The sequence below is a fragment of the Zonotrichia albicollis genome, chromosome 3 (assembly GCF_047830755.1).
Source record: "Zonotrichia albicollis isolate bZonAlb1 chromosome 3, bZonAlb1.hap1, whole genome shotgun sequence".
In the NCBI taxonomy this organism is placed as follows: Eukaryota; Metazoa; Chordata; class Aves; order Passeriformes; family Passerellidae; genus Zonotrichia; species Zonotrichia albicollis.
Window position 1 is genome coordinate 16116604 of NC_133821.1, and position 23970 is coordinate 16140573.

At 36.7% G+C, this 23970-nt stretch overlaps 1 protein-coding gene across 6 annotated transcripts in view; it reads left to right on the forward strand.

The window, feature by feature from the left end:
- The window catches only part of KIF16B (kinesin family member 16B), a 146885-nt gene that overhangs the window by 47563 nt on the left and 75352 nt on the right, over positions 1–23970 (forward strand). For all 6 annotated transcript variants that reach the window (XR_012579414.1, XM_074536845.1, XM_074536846.1 and 3 more), the window contains 5 exons: positions 16264–16383; positions 16931–16982; positions 18210–18347; positions 21836–21918; positions 22107–22195. Coding sequence is in view for 5 of the 6 variants with exons in the window: in XM_074536845.1 (XP_074392946.1) it covers positions 16264–16383; positions 16931–16982; positions 18210–18347; positions 21836–21918; positions 22107–22195 (482 nt within the window). In the remaining variant the exon portion in view is untranslated. The remainder of the gene's footprint in view (positions 1–16263; positions 16384–16930; positions 16983–18209; positions 18348–21835; positions 21919–22106; positions 22196–23970) is intronic.

Below are 23970 nucleotides of genomic sequence, written 5' to 3' on the forward strand. Positions count from 1 at the left end.
TATGGAAGAAGAGATGAATGAAAATAGCCTGTCTCATTGTCTTCCAGCCAGGCCTTTTCCCCTTTTTAGCTGTCAGCATGAAGAATACTGAGGGTGGAGTTGCTGTCTCCTGGCTGGGATGTATAATATCTCTTTGGTGGTGTCAGTAATGGCAAGAAAAGTCTTTTTCTCTGTCCCAAATGTCAGTGTTGCTGTATGCAGACTTACTTGCCCTTGTGTGTCCTCAGTGTGTTCACACATAGGAGACTCTGGAGTCTCCTTCACTTGGGACAAACCAAATTTGCTCTGGGTGCCTTACAGGAGTGGCTTTCCCTCAGATCAGGCTTGTGGGGACAGGAACCAGCCTGCAGCAGATGCTCCAGCAAGGAAAATAGAAGCTTTGATGGTTTAAGTTTTATAAGCCACTGGGAAACAGGATTTTACAGACTAGTGTCCAGAAAGCCAAAATAGGAACCTCTGCTTACAATTAGCCAAATCCTGCAGCTCTAATCAGAAGATTTTTCTCTGATGTCAGAAGTAGTTCTGTCTGTGCAAAAGAGTCTGAAGTGTTTGGAGCAGGCATTTCAGCTTCAGTTGGTTGTTGGAAGTCCAGGAATGAAGGCCAAATTTCCTGAAAAATAGTTCTGGATATGCTAAGGCTTCTTATAGAAATCCCTGCAGCACATAAAATGTAGAGGTGCTTTGGGATGCCACCACAATTGTAGGATTTTATGTATATTGGTAGCCAGCTGTGTGTCAGCAGTGAGCAAACTGTTCCAAGAGGGAAAGAGAAATAATGAAAAATGGAGAGGGTAAGCTGACCTCATGAGACTAAGAACTGCTCCTGTAATTTCCTTATTCTTTACATCATTCATTTTCCATCATTTTAGCTTCAGTGTCTTAGCAGCTGCTCATTTAAGGAGTTTTCCATCCTGCATTGGCTTTTTGGACCTGTGTTCATTGCAGAGAGCTGTTGATGCCTTTCTGGGCTGCTGCAGGAGCACCTGCATTTTCACACTAAGCTGTTCACAACAAAATTGCAGTTTTCTGATCTTGCTTTTTGCAGGCTCTTCAATTGGCATCTCTTGCTTGATGAGGGTGCTACCATCTGATGCTCTGGGAAATGGGGGAAAAACTGCTTAGGAAGTTTTTGCAGTGGTGGTTTTCTTTGTGGTCTTGGATAGTAGAAGTTTCTTTGTCTCAGAAGAATGAGAAGTGTCTTATCTCTTCTAAACTTTTTGTTTTAAATGCACTGAAACCAGTACAGCCAATAGTGTGGTGTTAATTCTTTGTTTCATTATCTAGAAGACACAGTAAGAGTTTGTGCCTTACCCAACATCTATATGCACAAGTAAATCAATATGCCCTTTCATAACTGATGGCTATATAATTAATTTATTGCCTATTAAGGCAGTTATTTTTTATACTAAGGCACTATTTTATTTATTATTTTTATATTAAGACATTATTTTTAATTTTCAAAAATGTTTTATTGAAGTCCCAGGATAGTCCCAAATGTAACTTTGGCATGTGCACAAGTTATAATGCATACACCTCCACTGATGGTGTTTTCCATATTTCCTCCTCTCTTAGCATTGCCTCCCAAATAACATGTACTACTTTTGAGGCTAGTGGTTCAAAATTTATTTTGATATTCCAGAAACCATACCTATGTCAAACTGAAATAAAACATGGGGTAGAAATTTGATACTGTATATGCAGCTTTATAAAAAAGTCAAGTTTTTTTAAACAGACACTCACTAAGATGAGCAGCAGCTTCACTGATTCAATACAAAGCAAAAGAATTTTTCCTGCTTTAATATGTAGGCTGTCACTTCAGTGAGAATCTCAGACATTTCAGAGTTGTTTTTTTGGAACACTTTTTTTTTTTTAACCCTGGAATTGTTGGTCACAATTACACACTAATGAATTTTTTTCAGCTGTTAGTGTTTTGCCTTGCTAATCTGGTTATCATAAGTATTTTTAAGGGAGCTAGTCTATAGAACAAGAAGGGTGTTCATGTAACCAGTTTTCATCCAAGACACAACAAGCAAAATACTCAGCTGTGCTTATTCCTTAACCTTGTAAGGGAATATTATTAGTAAGCCCAAACCAAATTTTCATCTTTTGAAATAATTTTTTTGCTCCTCTTGTTCCTCTTGTCCATACACTAAATGTTTTCTCATACTTTGAAGTGAAATTTCCTTGTTCCTCTTTTAGTTCTTTGAGCAATATTATGCATAGAGAAATCTTTCTCCATTTTCAACCTCCTTATCAATGACTTCCCTAATGTTGGCCTTTCTAGTGTTTCTTGACATCCATTTCCAGTATTTTCTTATATTGGGAGGTTACTTTGTATATGCTAGTTGTCTAGAAAACTATTGATGAAGTGTCTGTCTGTGGCATTCACATTCTCTGAAAAAATCCCTTCGCCCAGGATTTTTCTCCTGGGAAGCTGAGAAGGCTCAGAGAAAAAGGAAAACAATTCTTATCTCATTTGCTTCTCCTGTGTTTTGCTCCTTTGGAATGTGTTTGGAGATTGTTTCCCCACAGGTGATTGTTTCGTTGGATTCTGTGAGTTGTTCTGAATCTTTGGCCAATCGGTGCCAAGCTGTGCTGGGACTCTGGAAAGAGTCATGAATTTTTATTATCATTTTTTTAGCATTGAGTAAGTATCTTTTCTGTGTTCTTTAGTATAGTATAGCATTCTTTAATATAATATAGTATCATAAAGTGATAAATCAGCCGTCTGAGAACATGGAGTCAGATTCATCATTCCTGCCTTTGTTGGGGCATTCCCTGCCAATGCAATATCTGTCCATCTTCTGGATGCCAACGCAGCATTCAAAAGTAAGGACTGGGTCTGTTCCATCTCTTCAGCCCTTTGGTATTTTAGCCATCAATGCAAGCATGAAAAGCTCTTGTCCACAAAAATCAGATGAATTACCTGGTGTGCAACAAACCAGTAATTACACACTAGAGAGAGACATTGAACAATTATTTCAGAGTTGAACAACCCTGGGTGCTTTTGGTATTGGACAAAACAAGCTGTCAGAACTTGTTGCTATTTATACATTTTAACAAACAAAGGAATTAGTACATTGGCTACAAGTCATCTAATTCTCATATTAGTTGGTATTCCCTCTTCTGTTGGTTAATGATTCTCTCACTTCCCTTGTGCATTAGTCTGTGTGCTCAGGCTTTCTCTTCTTTTGGGTCTGTGGATTTCTAGGCTTGGTGATTGTGATCTGCCCCTGCCGAAATAACCTTTTACCCAGTCGAAGCTGATTTCAGCACAACTGGTGAGTTGGTTTATTAGTTTCTTTCTTATCTTGGAATTTCTGCCATATGTCCTTGTGACCCATACATTTTGCATTTTCTGGGCCCACTATAAGTGGTGCATCCTTCTTTCCAAGGTATGTTAACTTCCTCCTAGGTCTGAGATCACTGAAGCATGTCCAGCCCTAAACCTTAGCTAGGCAATTTTACCAATGAGAACTTTGTTTTTCTAACAGCTGGACAACACTTACAGCTTGTTTGCTCCACTCTGATTTATGGGTTGAATCTCCCTTTTTGTTGATTAGGCTTGAAAGTATAACAAAGATTTAACATTAAAGGACTTCCTTACAGAAATTTTGCACATTCCACATTTTGCAATACTGTTGTTTCCAGATATTTTTTTCTGACTCTTGTAGTTTTTTCCAGTTGGTCCATAGAAAGATTACTTTATTATGCAGGATTTTTTCTTCTGGTACACTTACATATTTTTCCCTCTGAGTATGAAAATGTTACTGAGATACAGTAGAGAGTATATAGAATCCTGACAATCCAATGTAACTTAATATCCTTCTCTTTCACTCCAGTCTTCCCAGAAGGACATAAAAGTATCTTGTCAGCTGTGATTGTCTCATCCAATAAGAGTCTTGTTAATGAGAGTGCAGATTCAGTTTTATTTGTTGGAGGGTAATGGCCTCGTGTTTCAGGTTATCCCTCTTTTAGGTGCTGAAGTATCAGTTAGTGCTTGAAGATATTTAGATGTCTAATTCCCATTTGAAGTGGATTTGGCTGTATGAATATCTTAAAAACACAGGGTTTAGACAGAATTCTAGGGGGGCATTGGCTTTTTTCTTTTCCCAAGCACAACTCTTCCTTCTCTGTGAAAGAAATCTCATTGTTTTGCAGGAACATTTTCAGCAAAAAACTTGTGGTTTCAGGCAGCTTCTGGCCTAGTAATAGTTCATCCATGAATATCATTTCTATGTCTGGAGTTTTTGCCTTTATGCAAATGCAGAAAACATAATTAGGACTAATTAATCCACGACAGACCAGACAAGAACTTAATCATCTTCAAAATGTCAGCTTCTGTAGAACTTTTTGTTAAATATTCACATTTAATTTCTTTCAAAGTCCCATTTGCAACGTCTAGACAAACTGTGGCTGAAGTATTTGTTCTGAATGTGTTTAATTCAATTATCAGATTTTCTCTATGGTATGTGTCTGTTAAAAAGTATCTTCCTGAACAGACACTGCTCTAAACTCTTGACTGTCAAAGGCTGCAAGTTTATTTTTATTTTCAGCTTTTCATTGCCTCTTATTCTTATTTTGTTGCTGTGTTCACAGAGCATAAGGAAACAAATCTGAGATGGGTTATATTTCAAAACATCAAGAACAGTGTTTCAGCTTATTTGTAGCAATCCAAAGGTGCTCAGACCTTTGATTATCTGAAGAAGCAGTTTCATGCTAAAAGGAGTGAAATTGGTTTATTACCTGCCCTTGGAAGTTTCTTAGCATCCTCCTTCATTTGCATTCCTGAGCTCAGGCTACAGTATCAGACTTACACTTTTGGCTAGATAATTTCAGGGTCAGCACAAGGCTTGGACAAGGTGGTGGATGGAGCTCTGAGCTGCCTGCTCCAGTTGGAGGTGTCCTGTGAGGGTCCCTTTCAACTGAAATGCTTCCATGATTCTATAATAGCTGGCCAAAAAAGCTGCTGATGTGACTCATGAAAAGAACATATTTGAATATTCTGAAAAAGCAATGATTTGTCACTCTTGGGTATTTTTTTTTCTGGTTGAATGTGGAGATGTTTCTTTTCAAGAAGAATTTCTGGTCAAGGGAAATAATTCAAAATCTCATCTTCTAGGCATCATACAAAGTTTGGTTGCTCTAAGGAACAAGATAAGCTATCCAGAAACTTAAAAAAACCCAGTCAGGATACCCAGTTGTGCATTATGTTTTGCACAAAGGGATGGCATGTCCATAATTGTCTGGGTTGTTTGCCTTTTTTTTTTGCTTGTTTGTTTGTTTGCTTGTTTGTGTGGTTTTTCTGTTTGTTTTTCTTTTTTCCCCAGTGGGATTAGCCTGTCATTTGTGCTTCTGCAGCTTCTGTGGTGACAGCTTTTTGACGAGAACTGAGAAAACCAGACTTTGAAATATTTATATGCCAATTGATCTGCAGAATTTATTAATTTGCTAGTTATGTGCTGCAGGGATACTCTGAGTTTTGGGGAGAACAGACTGTCACATAACCAAGAATTATCCATATGAAAGAAGAGAAGCATATAATTTCAGTTTTCTGGTGTTCATTTGAGTTGTTAATTGGCCCTTAATAAGAAAACACAGATCCATTTGTCTTTTTGGTTGCATATCCCAGCTTTGCAAGGAAAGCTTTTTCCATTGAGAAGTACAGCTGATAATGTGGTAAATATGAACTCATGCTTTTGAGCAGCAGAAATGTAAATATTTCAAGTGCCCAGTTTTAGAGTCCTTCCACAATTCACTTCAGCATAACAAACATAAGTCAGAGCAACAATTCTGAATTTAACATTTGCATTTAGCTTTAAATGCTTATTTCCACAGGGTAATATGTTGTGGTGTGTTGCAATATCCTGTTTTACCTTCTCCCTTCCCCCTCGCCCCTCGCTGAGTGTGCCCTGTCAATCAGGCTAACATACCAGCAAGGCGTCGCGTGATAGGTGACCCTAGTACCTGGAGACCCTGCCCCTTCACCTGGTTGGTGACTCACCTGTCCCCTCCCCTTCCCCTGTCCTGAGCTTAAAATGTGAATGAGACCATGCGGCCCCATTCTGTTACCAGCAGTGGCCCAGTGCAGACATATCTGTGCTCATGGAATAAACATCTGGCTACCTTCTAGCAGAATCCGCTCCCTTCTTTTCTTCACCATCGCCAGAAGCTCTCCCCTGAGGAGAACGGAGTCCTGTCTTGTGCCCCGCTGCACTCTGCCGCCAGCCAAGGTATCTTTGAGGTAAAACACCGCAGAGCTGCCTGTGGCCCAGCAGCGAAGGTCAGAACTGGCCTGGGCACCATCTAACTGGTTATATTGGGATACATATTCCAGTAATATTTTAGTAAATTATTTTCCATTCATTTTATTTTGAGAACAGAGTTTATAATTACTTTTCTGGAAATTGCTGAAGGTGTGATCACCTTACCTTCCTTCCCAGACATTGTGCTAGGTTTTACCAGGTCAGTTAAAGAAAACACAAGCTGTCACTTATGTGACGCTTTTAATGCAAATTAAAGGCCTATTAAAAGGTCAGAAATAATAAAAAATATATTCCATTTGGCTGCAAAATGCAAATGGACTTTGTGGAAGGAAGGAGGCCATGGTCTGATTGACCTTGATGGGTTCCAGAGTTACAGTCATATGGAGGGAACGTAACAGAAAGGCAAAGGAGAATTTTAAGGTTAAGATTCTATTAACCCATGGAAATTGTATCTTACTGGATCCCTAACCCAGGGAAATTTGAGTGTGTTTCCTCCTGAGGAATTTCCTTTTGGCCATTTTCCTTTCAAGTTGTTGGTCTCTTAAGACCTAAATTGATTAGCTGAATTTAAACACTCATTAATACTCTTAATTGAAATATGCCTGGGAGAGAATTTGGTTATATTTGGTTTTATCTTTAAATCTCTGTAGTTTTGTCCAAGTATAAGCTACTTTACTCATTAAATCGAAACGTTTTCTCTATTAATAAAATAACATATTTAAGCATTAAATGCCACAGATTGCTTTTAGTCAAACAATATCAAAGTTTGTTTTGGTTTCACCAAGTAGCTTTTGTTTACCAGTGATCTTGCTGGTCATAATACACTTGTCACCTTGTTTTCATTAAGAAAGGATGCATTGTACATGTTAAATTCAAGGTTACTTCTGTGTCACATAGTCCCTTTTGGCAGCATTTTTGAAAGAGATTTTTCATGTGCTCCTGATAGTTTATGATAATGAAGCATTTAAATTAATATTTCAAACACCTAGTCTGCTTTTTGTTCAAATGGTTAGATTTAGACTCATTCTGAGGTCTTCTTTAACTTCTGAAATTATGAAACTTGGTGTACTGTACACCTCAAAGGCTTAGGAATGAAAGATTTGTTCTCCATCTGTTATGGCTGGTGCTATTTACTTGTCAATCATTGTAAGTCATTAAAAAATGCTCTATTTTATGCCATATCAGTGCATTAATCCTCTATTTTGAGGTGTTTTACATAGTGGAATGAATCCCCTCCAGTAGATCTATAGTTTTTGAGGTGCAATAATTCCTGTCAGGAGTCAGTGAGAATTCAGGTGAGAGACAAGGCTGCCATGATACACAGCATTTGCACACTCATGTTTTCAGATCTCACTGAGGTTTTAAAATAACATGAAGCTTTTCCACTGAGGAAATAAAACTTGCCTCATTTCTTACAGTGTGCAAATACAACAAATGCCATACCTCCTTTGGAGAACACTACTTCCTCTTTTATTGTTTTATATTAGCTAACAAAAAGCATTTTCCTGAAGGTTTTTATCAGAATGCAAAAAAGGCCATCCAAGTTAAAGTTCAGATCAGTTAACAAAATACAACTGTCAGTGGTTGCTTTTTGAGCTTGGGTGGATTGCTTTGCATTTTGACCCTAAAAGCGCAGCAGGTTTGCATCTTTCAAGGAAGCCTTCTTTTCTGTTAGTTGTTGGCAAAGCTGTGCTAGTTCCCTTTCAATGATTCAATCGGCCCTAATTTTAAAAAATACTCAAACGTGGCAAAACTGCAGTCTGCCAAGAATGCCATAATGTACTGTAGTCTAGATTACATAGTACAGTGCAAGAGATTCCTCCCTTCTGGATTTTTCAATTCAGTTTTTGCTGAACATGCCAAAAAAGGTGACCCTTCAGTCAATATTTGGGATGTCTATCTTGGCTATGAAATATGATTTCACTATTCTTGTTTTTTATTAATTTTATTTTTTTATTTATCATTTTTATTATTATAATAATATTATCATACTATTAGATATGATAACTATTTTGGCCTTGATATTAGGGACTGATGCCAGATTATAGATCTCTCTGTATAGATTGCTTTTGTTTAATTTATTTTTAAAGGACACTTCCCTTTGATTCATATGGTACCTATTTCCTGTGACTATATTTCTGGATTTCTTCTCTTGTCATCTTGTCTTGTCCCCTTATTTTGTGCTTATCCTCTTTTTCAAACTACCTTTTTACAGGGTGCTGTGATCTTGTTTGGCATCTGTATGTGTGATTTGTTATTTGTATGATTGAAATGGAGATCACTATATTGAAATTACAGCTGAAGCTTTTGGTGTCCTCTTATGTTGTCCTTTAAAGCAGTTTAATTACTGGGCTGGTGCAAGTTAGAATAACTTGTTAATTTTCATTTTGTTATAAAAATTGTGAAATGACCTGCAGTTTCATTATATATAATATAAGAATGCGTAATATAAAATATGGGCATTTCCTGTCTATCTTCTGGCTTTTTTATTAGAATTTTACTGAAAATTTTACTAGAAATTACTGAGTTTAGAGAATTCAAGCCATTGACTGTGTATAATTATACAGTTTTTATATTTATATTTCTATATGCTTATCTTGTATAGTATTAATGATGGAATTGGGGTATATTTTTTAGATGAGATCTATTTCACTGGGTTTAGAATAAAGGGAAGATGTTTTCGTAAGAAAAGTTCAGTTGTTCCAGCTGAGTTCACCTTCTTTACAAAAGAATAGTATCAAAAATCCAAAAATCCTAGTCACTGTATGATGGACACCAGTTGCTAATGCTATTTGTGCCAGCTGAATGCACCAATTATTTTATGCTTTGGATACACAAAATCAAACTGATAGTTTTTAAAGGGCACTTTATCCTGTCTTTTTGTAATACCCTCTAATGTTTGCCTTGAGATCAAATGGAATATATTTTTTATGATTTCTGACCTTTTAATAGGCCTTTAATTTGCATTAAAAGCATCACATAAGTGACAGCTTGTGTTTTCTTTAACTGACCTGGTAAAACCTAGCACATAATGTCTGGGAAGGAAGGTAAGGTGATCACACCTTCAGCAATTTCCAGAAAAGTAATTATAAACTCTGTTCTCAAAATAAAATGAATGGAAAATAATTTGCTAAAATATTACCCTGTGGAAATAAGCATTAAAGCTAAATGCAAATATTAAATTCAGAACTGTTGCTCTGACTTATGTTTGTTATGCTGAAGTGAATTGTGGAAGGACTCTAAAACTTGGCTGACACTGCCTTCTGGACAGTTTATATTTGCTGGACTAGTAAGGAAAATTTAATTTGCTTTTCTTGAGAAAACTTCTTTGAAATGGTGTCTTTTTTCTGCCATGTCTTTCAAATTCATAGTCATAACACTCTGTAAATCTCTTAGGTTTAAAATAGCAGTTTCCTATTTAATGAATATTTGTCATGTTGTGTGTAGTCTGTGGTTTTTTGCCTTTGCTGGCTGATCCTGGTTTGTCTGCTCAGTGTGTGCTGGATCTCGTTCTGTCTAACAGTGATCCCTGCTAGAAACAGTCCTTTCCTCTCTTGCTCCATTTTCTGTCACCAACATCCTCTTTCCAGTCCCCTTTTCCACTTTTCTGTCTTCTCTCCTTACACTTTGTCCCTTTTCACCCCCCATTTCCCCTCGCCTTCTTTCTGCAGCTTTCTCAATTCCTTCCCATTCTCAGGTTTTCCCCCCTTTTCTCCTCAGGTTTTCCCACCCTTTTCCCCTCACATTTTCCTGCTTTTTTCCCTAATTTTTACCACACCCCCCCCTCCCGTTTTCCTGCTTTCGCCCTTCATTTTCATACCACTTCCCTTCAATTTCCCCACTTTTTTGCCTCACAATTCCCCACCTTTTCCCCCTCACGTTTTCCCACTCTTTTCTCTCACATTTTCCACCTTTCCCCCTCATACCTTCCCACCATTTTGCATCCACTCTTTGCCCTAATTTGTCTCCTTTTCCAGCTGTTTCTGTCCCTTCCTGATGTCGTTTTCTGTCCTCTTTTCACCCCCAACCTGTCACTTCTTCCAGCATATCCTCTTCCCTCTTTTCTGCTTCCTTTCCTGTCTAGTTTTGCCCTCCATTTCTTGTCACCTCCTCCAGCCTTTCCTGTCACATTTTCCCACCATTTCCTTGCATGTTTTCCCACTGATTTCTGTCCCCTCACCCCTCTCTTTCCTGCCCCATTTTACCTCTTTTCTATTGCTCTTACCCACCTTTTCTTTCAGGTTTTCTCCCCATTTCATGTCCCGCCTTACTCTCATTTTTGGTTCCCTTTTCCCCCTTCTCTGGTTCTCATGTTGGTGGATGTTGATGGAGCATTTGACCCTGGGATGTATAGGAAATTGTAGAGTGGAAGTAAGGATTTAAATATAATAAAAATGCTTTTACCAAGGATGTGATGGGAGCAGTGGTACTGGGAGGGGTGAGAAGCTGTAAGGGTTTTGGGAAGGTGGTCCTGGAGCACATTTTTGGGCTTAATAATGTGTAATGGTTTCTTTAAATGTGTTAACTGGTGAAGTTTGCTGGTATTAAAGGTAATTTTTCTAGTAGAGCATCTGAGAGAGGATTGAGTGAATCTGAGGGAAACAGGAAAGTCATTGATGGTAAATAGTTTGCAATGCAAAGAACTTAATACACTGTGAAAGAGGAGGAGGATGGCATGAGACTTTACTGTCATGAGATGGTACATCTGCATGAAAGACACATGAATCTGGAAGAATCAGATAGATATTGTGGAAAAGAGGGGTGTGCATGGTTGGTAAAATTTTATACACGCTGGGAACACCCCATGGAAATCGGCAAAGAAGAAGGCCTTGAGAAAGGGTGTGCTAAACCCTGGGATATGGTGAGCCTGGGCATCTCCTGGGGGAAATGCTTGGAGTTTGGCATAGTATAACCAATTCCTATTTATTCTCAGTACAGAGAACAGGTACCACTGCTGCCAGCATCAGTGAATAAAGGCTGGAGAAGGAAAATTATTATTTCAGCTGAATGTCAATAGTGATGCAAAGTGCATGAGTATAAACTGTCTATTACCAAGTTCAGACCAAATATTTGAAATAATTTTACATTATATAATGAGTGAGAGTCTGAGTGTAATCTATAAAATTACTTGTTATGCTGTTTGGGCACAGCACTTGTGATACAGGAGGTCACTTTTTCTCCTCACATAGGGGAAATGTTGCTGGCATTTCAAGCAGAGGTAAAATTCTTCAGGTTTTCCTTTAATCAAATCAGCTTTCTTGTGTTTTTGGGGGCTTACTGGCAGCTTTGCTAATTTTTTTCTGCACTTGCCTCTTAATACTGTGACTGCAACTTCAGTAGTTGGCTGTCATCTTTATAAAAAAAATAATTAGCATGCAATGCAGTTGAAAATTCAGAGGAGCAGTCATTCTCTTCATGTAGCATTTTGAGAAGAATTATATCTAGAATTATTCTGATAATTTATATCGTGTAAAGAGAAACAGAAATCTGTCTTCAGTATATTCCTTTTATATCTTGCAATTTTTAACCATGCAAAGCCTGTGTTAGGACTATAGCACCCAAATGATGGGAATGAGTTCCATGTAGGTGAGTTATGGTTTATTCAGCTGCACTCAATTTTGGAGTATGAAACAGGGCAAGCAGAGCAATCCTTCTCCAGAAAACACTGCATGCTTTCTGTCTGTGATTCATGAAGGTAGAGAAATCCAAGCAATGGATACCCTGTGCCTTTGTCCACAAGTACCTCTTTTCCTTTCCTCAGCTTTTTTCCAGGTAATTTCTTGCAGCCATGTAAATTATTGGTGTCTGCAGTGTCCTTGTGTTTAGCAACAAGGGGTTGCTTTTTACTTTTGAACTCCTGACAATCAATTTTCTTTTCTACTTCCTCATATAAGAAACATCAAGTGAGCACTGCTTGTTTGGAAATTTCCCCCCTTGGGTTTTTTGCACATTCATCACAGCCCTGCCCACACTTTTGTCTCACTTTCTCTTTTTGTGGAAGGTGGAAAACTCAAACTTCAGTGAGAGAAGTTTTGAGTTTTCACTCATGCTGATTATGGCATGACCAGCTGAGGCTGCTTCACCCTATTTCCTCTCTCTGTTTACGTAGACTCTTTAATGCCATGTATCTGCTGGCTTTGGAAATAAATTTTTTCGGGAGCATTTGAATTCTGAACACTGGAATATTTTTTCTTAAATATGAAACATTTGTTTTAAGTGATTTAAAGGAAATGCAAAGTGAATTGAATACATAACTGGAAGAAGAGTAATTAAGAAGTAAGAACTTTGCTTGTGTGCAGTTTACATCTATATATTTTATAGAGGACTTAATGTTAGTGCTGGGCCGTTGAGTATAATCAGACATTTTTGTGAACTTGGGATATAATAGCATGTTTTCAAAAAAATCAAATGCGCCCAAAGTACCTGTTAGCATAAGAATTTTCTCATATATAGTCTGGTGAAATATTAATGCCAAGACTTTTCCCATTGCACATTTTTTGCACATAATTTTTTAGTTTGGTGTTGGGGGCGGGGGTTTATAATTTAAATGTAGAAATCTGAATATCATGCTGGCTAACTAAATTGTCATGTTTTAGTGAAAATGTGTCTGTACAGTGTATTCTCAGGACTGTGTGCCAGCAGCTATCTGTTCAATATTTAAATAAAGGAATTGCCTTTTTGAATTGGAAAGTTTGACAAAAATGGAACTCCCCTGAGAAGTTGTGTTCACTGCAGTGCACTAATTACATGTGGTCTTTAATATGTGCTGGGACAATGTTTTTCTCTATGATTAGATTTGTCAAGGAATGTTAGAAATGCCTTTTGGACTTTCTGTTTTAATTTAATTCAGTGTCTTGTTGGCCAAAAAAAGGTAAAGCTCTGTGATTCTATTTTTGTGTGTGCATTATCCATTTAAAGACATCCTGTGTGTCACAGCAGTGGCCTTTGTAATGGATAGTTGTATATGATGATGATGATGAACTTTTCATCTCAAGTGAGTATTTCAGTCATAGAATTGTTCTTAAACTACCAGATCATATCTCAGTAAGGAGGTGCCACTGCATCAGTTAATACAGTAAGCTTACTACAGTACAGAAGAAATGAGTTTTCACAAAAGCTTTTATGTCTCTCTATATAAATGTAAATGAATTTATTGTATCAGGCTAGTTCTGATAGCTGAGTCAGAGCTGAATTCAGAGACACAAGAATTTAAATCTACAATATAATCCCTTTATTTTAACTTTGACTTAAAGATGGTTTTTTGTAGTCTGTCTCAGAGTTGCTTTCTGAGTCACTCTTCAAGTGAGTCCATTTGTTCTAAGAGCTCCCAAAGAAGAAAACCTTTTTCTGCTCCTACTACAGTGCCATCCAAAGTGCTCCTTTGTGGATAATACTCAGCTTGCTTTATTTTCCTCAGCTTGTGAACACATCTTAAATACTGAGGGAGTATTTGTACACTTTTCTGCTCAAGGATAATTCAAGCTAAGAAGCATGTGGGTACATTCAGCCTTTTTCAACTGCATCTTGAGATTTTCATAAATTTTCTGAATTAGTAGTTTTTAATGGGGACAGTGACCTTTCATGCCCTTGTAATTTGAGCTATGGATTCACCACTTAAAATTATGGGGCACAAATGGAAGTGAGTCAAATAGTGGATTAAACCTAATAATTTCTCTGCCCTGTAATAGCTTGCAGACCTTCAATTTATTTCAAAAGTGGTCTGTCCCTCTTCAAAAACATTCTTGCTATGCTGTCAAGGATGAAAGAGGGACAGGTTGACTACTTCTTTTGGGCCTTTTTCTTTTCCTTCTCTCACTGTTAGAGAACAGAGTAATAAAGGTTTATTATTAGTGATGTTTCTGTGATTTCATTTTGGGGCAGAAATGCACAGTTTGGCTTTAGGAGGCATCCTTGCAGAAGCTTTTGAATTTGGAATTAAATTTTAAACCAAGCTATTAAAGTTCAGGAGTTACTCCAGGTATCTGATTAATATGCAGATTGTTTTAGTAAATTGCATCTGAAGATAAAAGCTTATTTACAGCCTGTATTAAGCTAAAAAAATATTATAGTTAATCACAGCTACTGTCTCTGCTGCATTTTTATAAAATTTCCATTAAGAGGATGCATTCTGTGCATGGATGGTAGTCATTTACAAAATGTAACTCTAGAAACTCAATTAATTTGTGTTCTTTAATTTTAGATCTGAATAAAAAAGCAATCCATCTGTTTTAAATCACAATTAAACATGATTAATTTCTTATTATAATAAGAATGTGTTGAATATTGAAAGACTGGAAAATAAAGAATCATATTGTTTCTTTATTCTTAAGTATTTGTGAGCTATTTTTCTCACCCAGTGATAATTTTTTTGTCTCCTGGGATGTTTATTTTTTCCTCTGTCAGGATATTGGCAAATGCTTTGTGCTGTGGAAAAAATATTCAGCTTTTAATATTTTATCAGTTCCATTGGGCTGAAGGTGCTAGCAGTAACTGGTCAGCAGTCCTCAGGGTCTTGTCTTCATCCTTGTCGTGTGGGAACATTGTAAATTATGGATAACAGTGGATGCTACTCAGTAAATATCAAATATGTGACAGGTATTTTTGACTGAAATTACTTTTTCACTTGAACAATTAATTAAGCCATACTTTTTAGATTTATGATGTGACTCCTTTATAATGTGAATGTCTGACCTGCACATGAATCACAGCTTTTTTTTTTCTTTCTGTATTCTGGAGAACTTTTTAATTCACCTATGACCAGAGTAACATTTCCTAGTTTTGTTTTGCAGAGTCTTATATGTTGTGTCATCTTCTCATCTTGCCCGGATGTGTCCATACTTGAAATTTTTAGACAGCATCAATATTGACATCATCTTTTTTCCTGCAGGGAAATGAGATTTTACATCTGCTTTCTTCTTTGGACTTGTAACTTGCCGTACTTGGGAAAGTACATGTAGCAATCTCTGTGTTGTTTTTTCTTACAAACAGTGTGATCTCTTTTTGGCTCTGGAGAAAGCATTTGATGACTTGGATAAGGAATAGTCATGCAGCTGTCACAAAACTTATTTTCTACTTTGATTAGCACCAGGAGAAAAGTGAGCTCCTTGTAATACACAGGAATGCTTGCTGACATTGTCTCTGCTTCGTGGATTGTCAGGGCTTAGCCCTTTTACACATAAAAACACATTTCTGTTGAAAGATTGTGTGTGAGGAGACATTCACAATTTCTATTGTTGTAACCTTCCAGGCCTAGAAGCCAATAGGATTCTGTTCCAACTTGAAAATTGTATTTATTAAATAAAACTTATTTCAAAGCTATAATTTTTTACTTATTGCATAGACTGTTGTGTACTACACAGTAGATTACTTTATCCAAGGCTGAAATCTCCCACTTGAAGTCCTGCTGAATGATGCTTCAACCTATGGATGGCTGTACAATGTGGCCCAAGAAATTTTGTAGTATTGAAATTATGTGCTATGAATATTTCTTACATTTGTTTACTACTGGCAATGTTTCTCTTCCATTGCATGATATTTCAGCTGCTTAGGTTTACTGAATTGTCAGAGGTCTGGGGCTTTTATTGTGCAAAGTTCAGCTTACTGAAAGGACTGCTGGAAAGTTTTCAGCTTTCTGTTCTTTAGCTCTCCTGAATGCTGAGGAGTTTGAAATTCTCCTTACCACTGTGAAAGGTAGAACATAGCTTGCTTTTGGTCAACATTGCTTTGTTACACTCTTGATTGATGCTCCTTCTCTGCTATAGTTGAGCTGTTTGTCTGGTTTCCTTCAAATAACACCTTCACAGATGTCCTCAACAGCAAGCTTGGAGTGCTTAATAAAAGTAAAGAAGTTTAAAATGTAAAATCAAAAAATTCTAAAAAATTGCTCTTTCTATTGTGTGATATTACACAGAAGAAATTACATTAAATGTGGTTTAGAAAGAGAAAGAGGAGGGGTATTTCTTGCACATCCTAACAAATAGACTTTTGTCCTTTATAGGAACAAACTTTGGCTCTGAGGAAAGAAGGGATAGGTGTTGTGTTGGATTCTGAACTGCCTCATCTCATTGGCATTGATGATGATCTTCTCAGTACTGGTATCATCTTGTACCACCTGAAGGTAAATACACATCTGTGTTTCTGTAGCCTTTATATGCCCTGGGATTCTTTTCAGTAGAAAAATTACAGTATTGATTTGCTATCCATATATAGTGCTCATTACATTACTGTGATAAGAAAAGCTCTTCATGCTTGTCTGCTGTAGTAAAAAAGCTCTTAAGAGGTTGGAAATGATGAAATTAAAATATCTGTTCAGGTTTATCCTGACAGTCAACTGGTTAACCAGCTATCTGTATTGGTTTATTTTTTTATATGTATTCGTTTGTTATTAATGTTATAAAGCTTGAACTTAAAATCTAAGTCTATATTGTCTCAAAACTATAAAGGTGGTTCTGCATCAGACAGTTGAAACTTCAATTTGCTTATAATATTATAAAACAAAGACTGTGAAAGCATTTTGAAAATGCTGCATGATTCCTTTTTTTCATGTATGTTTAAATATATATTTCATTCAGGTTACCCTGAGAAAGTGGAAGGATAAATTATATTCTTGTGGGGGAGATAAGGAGATTCCAACTGGAAATAATGTGTATTTCTCTCTTAATTAGGAGGGCCAAACATATGTTGGCCGAGAAGATGCTATAACAGAACAGGACATTGGTATGGAATTTGGCATCTTTATATTCTTTCTTCATCCAGTATCCTAATATGTGAACTAAGCTTTGTATGTTCTTTTCCCTTTTTCACTTAGTTGTTCTGTGGTTTGGGTATTTTAATTTTTAGAAAATCTGAAAGCTGAATTGCATGGGATTTGCTTCAAAGAGCAGCATGACTTCTAGCATAGCTTGGGGGCTTTCAGTATGTTCATGTACTCGCTACTAATTGATTTCTTACTTCTCTTGAAATAGCATCCTGCAATAATATTGTCCTTTTTCATCTAGCACCTGTCTCAATTACTGCAGAATCATTCTCTTAACCTTTGCATCATGACATTGTTAGACTATTACATGTACGATAGTCTTGGGACTTCTGATTTGAGTTTAAAAGAATTCTGAAAATCGGTAAAAATCTACTCATTTTCCTGTTGATTTCTTACCAATGCAACTAACTGCCAGATCTGGACTATCACATAAGCTTTACATAGGTTCTTGGAAGGCAGTTTGATTAAGTAAACTGCATCCTTTAATTCTTGGGTGAGTGAGAATCTGAGAGTCATCTTACTTTGGTAAATTTTCATGGGTCAAAAGTTGTCTGGATTTAAATTACTCTAATAAATTCCATGAAACTCCAAACTTGTGATGCTTTGTGATATTAAGCAAAATACATAATCACACATTATTTGAAGGAAAAATGGAAAGTAGCATAACTGATTGATAAAAGCCCCGAATGTCATCAGATTTAAGAACTTTACTTCAGCCAACCTTTTGTCCACAATGGCGTCTTATATCCTGTCTCTTCAGATTTAAGCATGGTCGCTCTAAGGTCTACAAGTTTTCATTATTTCCTTGTGAAACTGGTCAAAGAATCTCTTTCTACAAATATGTGAATTGTACTTTTCTGGTTTTTATTGGAAGGAAAGGAACATTTGCTAATCAGGCATCAAAGCCCAGGAATAAACACTATTACACCAAAAAAACCAAAAAACAAACAAAAAAACCCCCCAAAAATGGAAAACCAACCCAGCACACTTCTTTCCACTAGAATAAAACAATCAATATTTAAGGCATGCAGGATGTGATAAAGGAAGGAGGAAAACATTGTCCAGAATAAAGAGAAGATACACTGATATGTAGTGCATAATAATAAAAAATAATAAATTATTATTAGCATGTTGATCTTACTAATTGTGAGGAGTCTAATTATGTTAACTTATTTTTTTGTGTTTAGTTCTTCATGGCCTTGATCTGGAAAGTGAGCATTGCATCTTTGAAAATCTCAATGGAACTGTGAACCTGATCCCACTGAACGGAGCACAGTGTTCTGTGAATGGCATTCAGGTTACAGAACCCACACACCTCAACCAAGGTATTACCTAGCATAATGTCATTTTTCAGGCAACCTCTTTGCTCCTTCCTTGCAGCAACACTGAAAAAATCTGCACATGTATAAATGGATTAGTGTTTAATTAGATTTAATTTAATGTTTTCTCAACTACAATCCAAAACCACCAGGAAAACCCCATGGTGGTTTTGTTGTCAAAGAGCTGCCACAGGGTGAAAAGAGAATTCCTTTTTCATTTCAACCACTGTTACGTTAAGAAAAATAATATAGATATCTACAGGACTGAAAGAATGTCAGAGACACCCCTGCTCCTCTCCCCAAGTTTCAGATTGGTCCTACTTAATACTGCTGCCAAATTCTCTTGAGAATTGAGGAGATTGAGCTGGAGTGTTTGTTTGCTGCAGCTATAGGAAATGACAAAAAGGGGGAGGCTAACCCTTAGGAGGTTTAGAGAACTACAATTTTAATGTAAAAGCTCTAAAATCTGGAAATTAAGCAGCCAGGATAGCTGGGAACAAAAATACATTGTGTTGGTCTGGAAAGGACTGGCTGACAAGTGAGCTGGTGAGTGCTTGAGGAGAGCTGCTCCTTGTTTTATCTTCCAGGAGCACAAAGAATATCTTGCCATTTAGCAAGGAACTGAAAAATACCTGTTCAGGAGTGAGGCTGTGACACAGCTCAGGTGCTGAAAAACAATCTCACATTACTTCCCTGAAAAGGAGATTTCAGTGTAAGCTTAGGCTAACAAAAGTGGAATGCAGTGTTAAACAAGGGGAGTCTTGCATCCTTTCTGAACTCTAACAAATACTTCTGTAAAGGCTGCTTGCAGAAAGCAAGGTGTAGAGAGATAACATTGACTCATTTTTTTTAGTGCCTATTTCTTAATGCAAAATTAGAAGCACATGTGCTTGTTTCTATTACTGGGGAAAAAACAAAAGCCCAGCCCCCTTCGTCTTATGTTTGAGTAAATCTAAGCATAAATTCCTAACAGAAACATTGACATTAATAGGAAATAACACTGTAAACAGCAAAAAATTGAGTTGTGATGAATCATCTTTTCTTTATCCTGCAGCATTTTACAGGCAGAATGTTCAGTGTGCCTCAGAAAAAAGTAGGAGTTTGGATGTTATTTTCTTCTTTCAGATGCATATTACAACTTGATTTTTGTCCTGCTAAAAGTGGAAACATGACTTGTGGTATTTTCAGGGTCCCCAGTCGTGGGGAGGAAAGATGAATCTGACTCCATGTTCTCAGAAGGCTAATTTATTATTATACTAATTATGTTATGCTAAACTATCCAAAGAATAGAGAAAGGATAGGATACAGACAGAAAGCTTAACAAGATACTAATGAAAAACTTCATGACTGCTTCCAGAGTCCTGACACAGCTGGACCATGATTGGTCATTAAGTAAAAACAATTCACATGAAACCAATCAAACAATGACCAGTTGGTAAACAATGTCCAAGCCACATTCCAAAGCAGCAAAACACAGGAGAAGCAATCAGATAATTATTGTTTTCATTTTTCTCTGAGGCTTCTTAGCTTCCCAGGAGAAGAAATCCTGGTGAAGGGATTGTTCAGAAAATATGATGGTGACAATGACTTTTTCCCTCATAAATTTCTTCAGACAAAAATTTTCCAATCAAAGGGGAAAGGGTTGCTAGGATTGCTAAGTTGTAAAAAGCAGCTGCCTAAGCTGACCTTTTGTGTGTGTAAGCAGAGAGAGTCTGAGGGGAAGGTGACATTAGGTGTGCAAAACTGATGAAATCACTGGTTTAAGGACTTGTGTGGAATCTATTTATCCCAGCTGTGTTAACATTTAGTCTCACAGCATGAGGTGCCAGGGTCCTTAAATACCTGCTTATAGGTAACAGTGATTAACTGCTGATATATTTAAATGTTTCCGTTCATCATTAGTAGCTGCTCATTTGAAAATGTGTTAAATTTTTAGACCATCATGGAGTTCAAAAATAATAAGAGGCATGGTAATTAATTGTCACTTCCTTTTATGGATTTCTTCTGTCATTTGCAAGTTCTGGCTAATGTGGTGTTTTTGTAAAGGTGACTGAGTTAACATTCACAATTACAGTTTGTCATTTACCTTAAATATATCCTCACCTTAGAACACATTTCCAGGGGTTTGGGCCAAACTGTCAACCTTTCTGTACTTAAAAGAGAAACCTAGGAATTATTCAAATGACCCATTATTTAGGACTGGCTCTCATGTGCTTCCTGTTAAGTCTCTCTCACCTGTGTTCCTTGAAATTTATGAAGTTAGGGACACATATCTGTAACTATTAATTCTGAAAATTTAATTAATTTATTTATTTACGTTGTTTCCACCTAGTGAAGTGGTCACAAATGTTAGCAATTAATTATTTTTATCTTCACTTGAAAGCAACTGAAGGAATTTCATACAGATTTATCAAAGGTAATTATTTTTGAGATTTGACTGAGGTAAACTGCAAATGTAATCCAAAATTGAAATGTTGTGTAGAAAGCACAAAGTGATTATAGTGCTTTTTGCCATTTATTTGCTAAGACTGGATCACTTATTTTGAGTTGATATTCCTAATTAAGCTGATTTTAAGAGAAGCATTCCTTGCTAAGGACAGAATGTCATTATCAGATGGTAAGAATTTGTAGTGATGAGTTTGAGAACAGTTTTTTCATACTGTGAGTGTAATGGAGTCCTTTTTAAAAATGCTCAGTACTGACTGACAGATAAATGCTTGATTCTGAGGTGGTGAACTTGGGAGACTTCCATGTTTTGACATCACTGACAATATACTTCTTTGTAGGGAAGTATTAATCTTGGTACCATTGTCTTTAAAATATGATAAGAATTGCTCAGAATCTCTTTATTTGTGACTGTACCTTAACTGATTAAATACAATAATAGATGTGCATTGAGCAATATCAATTATTCAAGGTTCTTCCATCAGAAAATAGCTGGTGGGTATTAAAGTCTAATAATCCTGTTTTGAATAACAGTAAACTTCAGTGTTCCACGTGGAGAAGAAAAATGTGAGAGTGCAAATAGTGGAAATCTGGAACTATTAGTGTAGCTGGATTCAATCCTGACCAGTGATCAGTAGCAGATGGACAAGTTTGTTCTTGGTCACATTCATGGATATTCCTGTTAAATCTGCATCTGCTGGTGACTTCCAAAGTAGTTCTGTTAAAGAGCATATAGATCAAATTGGGGCAGCTGCTTCCTCTGCCTGTGTTTATTCTTTAACTGAGCTCCATGAACATGATTGACCTTGAGTCAGTCACATTCGTGCAGTGTGTGAACATGAGTGGGTTTCATTTTTAAGTAGGAAGAGGAAGGAATACCCTTATGCATCAAGGTAGCTGTGACTATGCATGGTATAACACTTGTCAAAATGCATTTTCATGTAGTTCTTGCTTAATGGAAGTTTTTGTTTACATGTTGTGTGTCTGAATTGCATGGTACTTTCAGCTGCAGAATGTTGTGAGTCAGTGGTGTGTGGTTTTTCCATCAGGTGCTGTTATATTACTTGGAAGAACCAACATGTTTCGCTTTAACCACCCTAAAGAAGCTGCTAAGCTAAGAGAGAAAAGAAAGGTGAGATTAAATCAGTGTTTGGTAAATTTAAACTCTTCACAATTTTATTTCTACTATAGACATGTCTTATATGTCTTGATTGTTGTAGGATGCCTTTTTTCATTTGCTTCATGTACTTTAGTTAATATTTCATCAAAGTAAGAGTTTGTAAGCATGTCTAATACTTTCATTTTATGGTCTGTTGTTAGAGTGGACTGCTATCTTCCTTCAGCTTGTCTATGACTGATCTTTCTAAATCTTGTGAGAATTTGTCAGCAGTTATGCTTTATAATCCAGGGTGAGTATATTCTAAAAAACAGTTGCTATAATTCCAGTCATTCTTCATTTTAACTGTTTGAAACGTTCCAGAAGCATTATGACTAAAGCAGTTCAGCAAAATAATGACCTGGCAAATGTTATATCTGTATTTTCTTCAGAATTATGAGTTAACTATTTTTCCTGAAAAAATGCGTTTTGAACTGAAAATTAAGATTTCTTGAGTTCATATAAAACCAATACAAGCATAAAAAGGCTGAGAAATGAATGTCTTGTGTTCTTTGCCAGTACCTCTGGGTAAGTGGCCTCATGAAAATATGGAAAAAAGTTTTATTATGCAGTTACAATGACATAGAATGCTTATGGTAGAAGAGCTGCTTTTAGTGATTTTTTTCACTGTACCTAAAGTGACTTACAGAGAACTGGTGGTCTTTTATTCTAATTTTTTTTCCATAGCTAGGGCCTGTGTTTTCAGTATGAGATGAAGCAATTTACCCACCCTATGTGCTTTTGAAAAATTGACTGTAAATTGAATTATATCCTTGGATAGTACAGCTTTATTCCCAAGTTTTACTTGGGAATCTCTCTATATCCTTTTGGAAGATTGGACAGATAATAACTTCTAGTTAAAGAATGTCTGAAATTCAGGGAGTGTGTTTAATAACACTGCTTCAAATGTCACTGTTACTCTTTTGCTACTGAGCTGGTCACAGAGATCTCAAGATTGTGAACTGCTTGCTAATAAATGGCATTCTATTTTCAGATAGGGATGGTAAAGAAGATAAAACCTCCATAATATAAGTATACTTTTCTATTTCTTCAGCTTTTCAAATAATTGAATCTGAAAACTTTCAGTGACAGTTGCTAGTGTGATGTTTTTTGTGAGTTGGGGTCCTGGCTGTTGTTACCTCTGGTTATTGTTGAGCTGTCCTGGGCTTTTCCCTGACTGATGTTATTCTGCTATAATTGTTGTGAATATTTGTATTAGACTGGGTACTGCTGACCTTAACTCTGCAGTCAGCACAGAGTAGGGCAGATTGTTCCAGCATTGCCTCACCAGTCTCTCAGATTTACAGCAAAATATAATGGCATGGACAAGGCCCAGGTGAAGGTGTGTTTAAAAATGATTTCCCAACCAAAGCAGTCTTCCTGTCTTCAGATAATGCCAAATTCATGCCTTACAGGAAGGATTTTTCCTTTTATGTAAAACAACCCCCACCAGAAACAGAGCCCTACAGATTAGTAAAAGAAAGCACCTTCTGTAGTTGATATCTTTATGGACAGAAGTTAGGCAAAAGAAGCTTTTCAGCTTAGGCTGGGGTACCCTGACAATTTTAAATTTGATTTATGTTGATGCTAATGCTGTTTTTTTAACATCTCCTCTTCAAACAGCAGAGGAATTTTTCTGATTGTGTGAAGTTGTCACAAAAAGATAATTGTTCAGAAGGTGTTATTTTAAGGGTAATGGGGCTGGGATAAATGCAAGTTAAATATGTTTTGCATAAAGCAGACTCCAAATTCTCTACTTCCAGCTAAGAATATTGCCAAGCAAGTGCTGTGCTGGTAATTCTTCTTAATGGTGACTGATGAAACATTCAGTGAATCATATCTCTGATTACCAAAGACAGCAGAATTGTACCCAGGAAGTGGGGTAGAGCATCATGCATTCTGGAAAAGTGCAGAATGGAAAAGAATGTCCTACATTAAATCTGATTTGTTGGGGATTGTTTATTTGTTTATTTTATCAGGAGCAATGCTTCCTACAACAGGTTGGAGAATCATTTTTTCTCAACATGA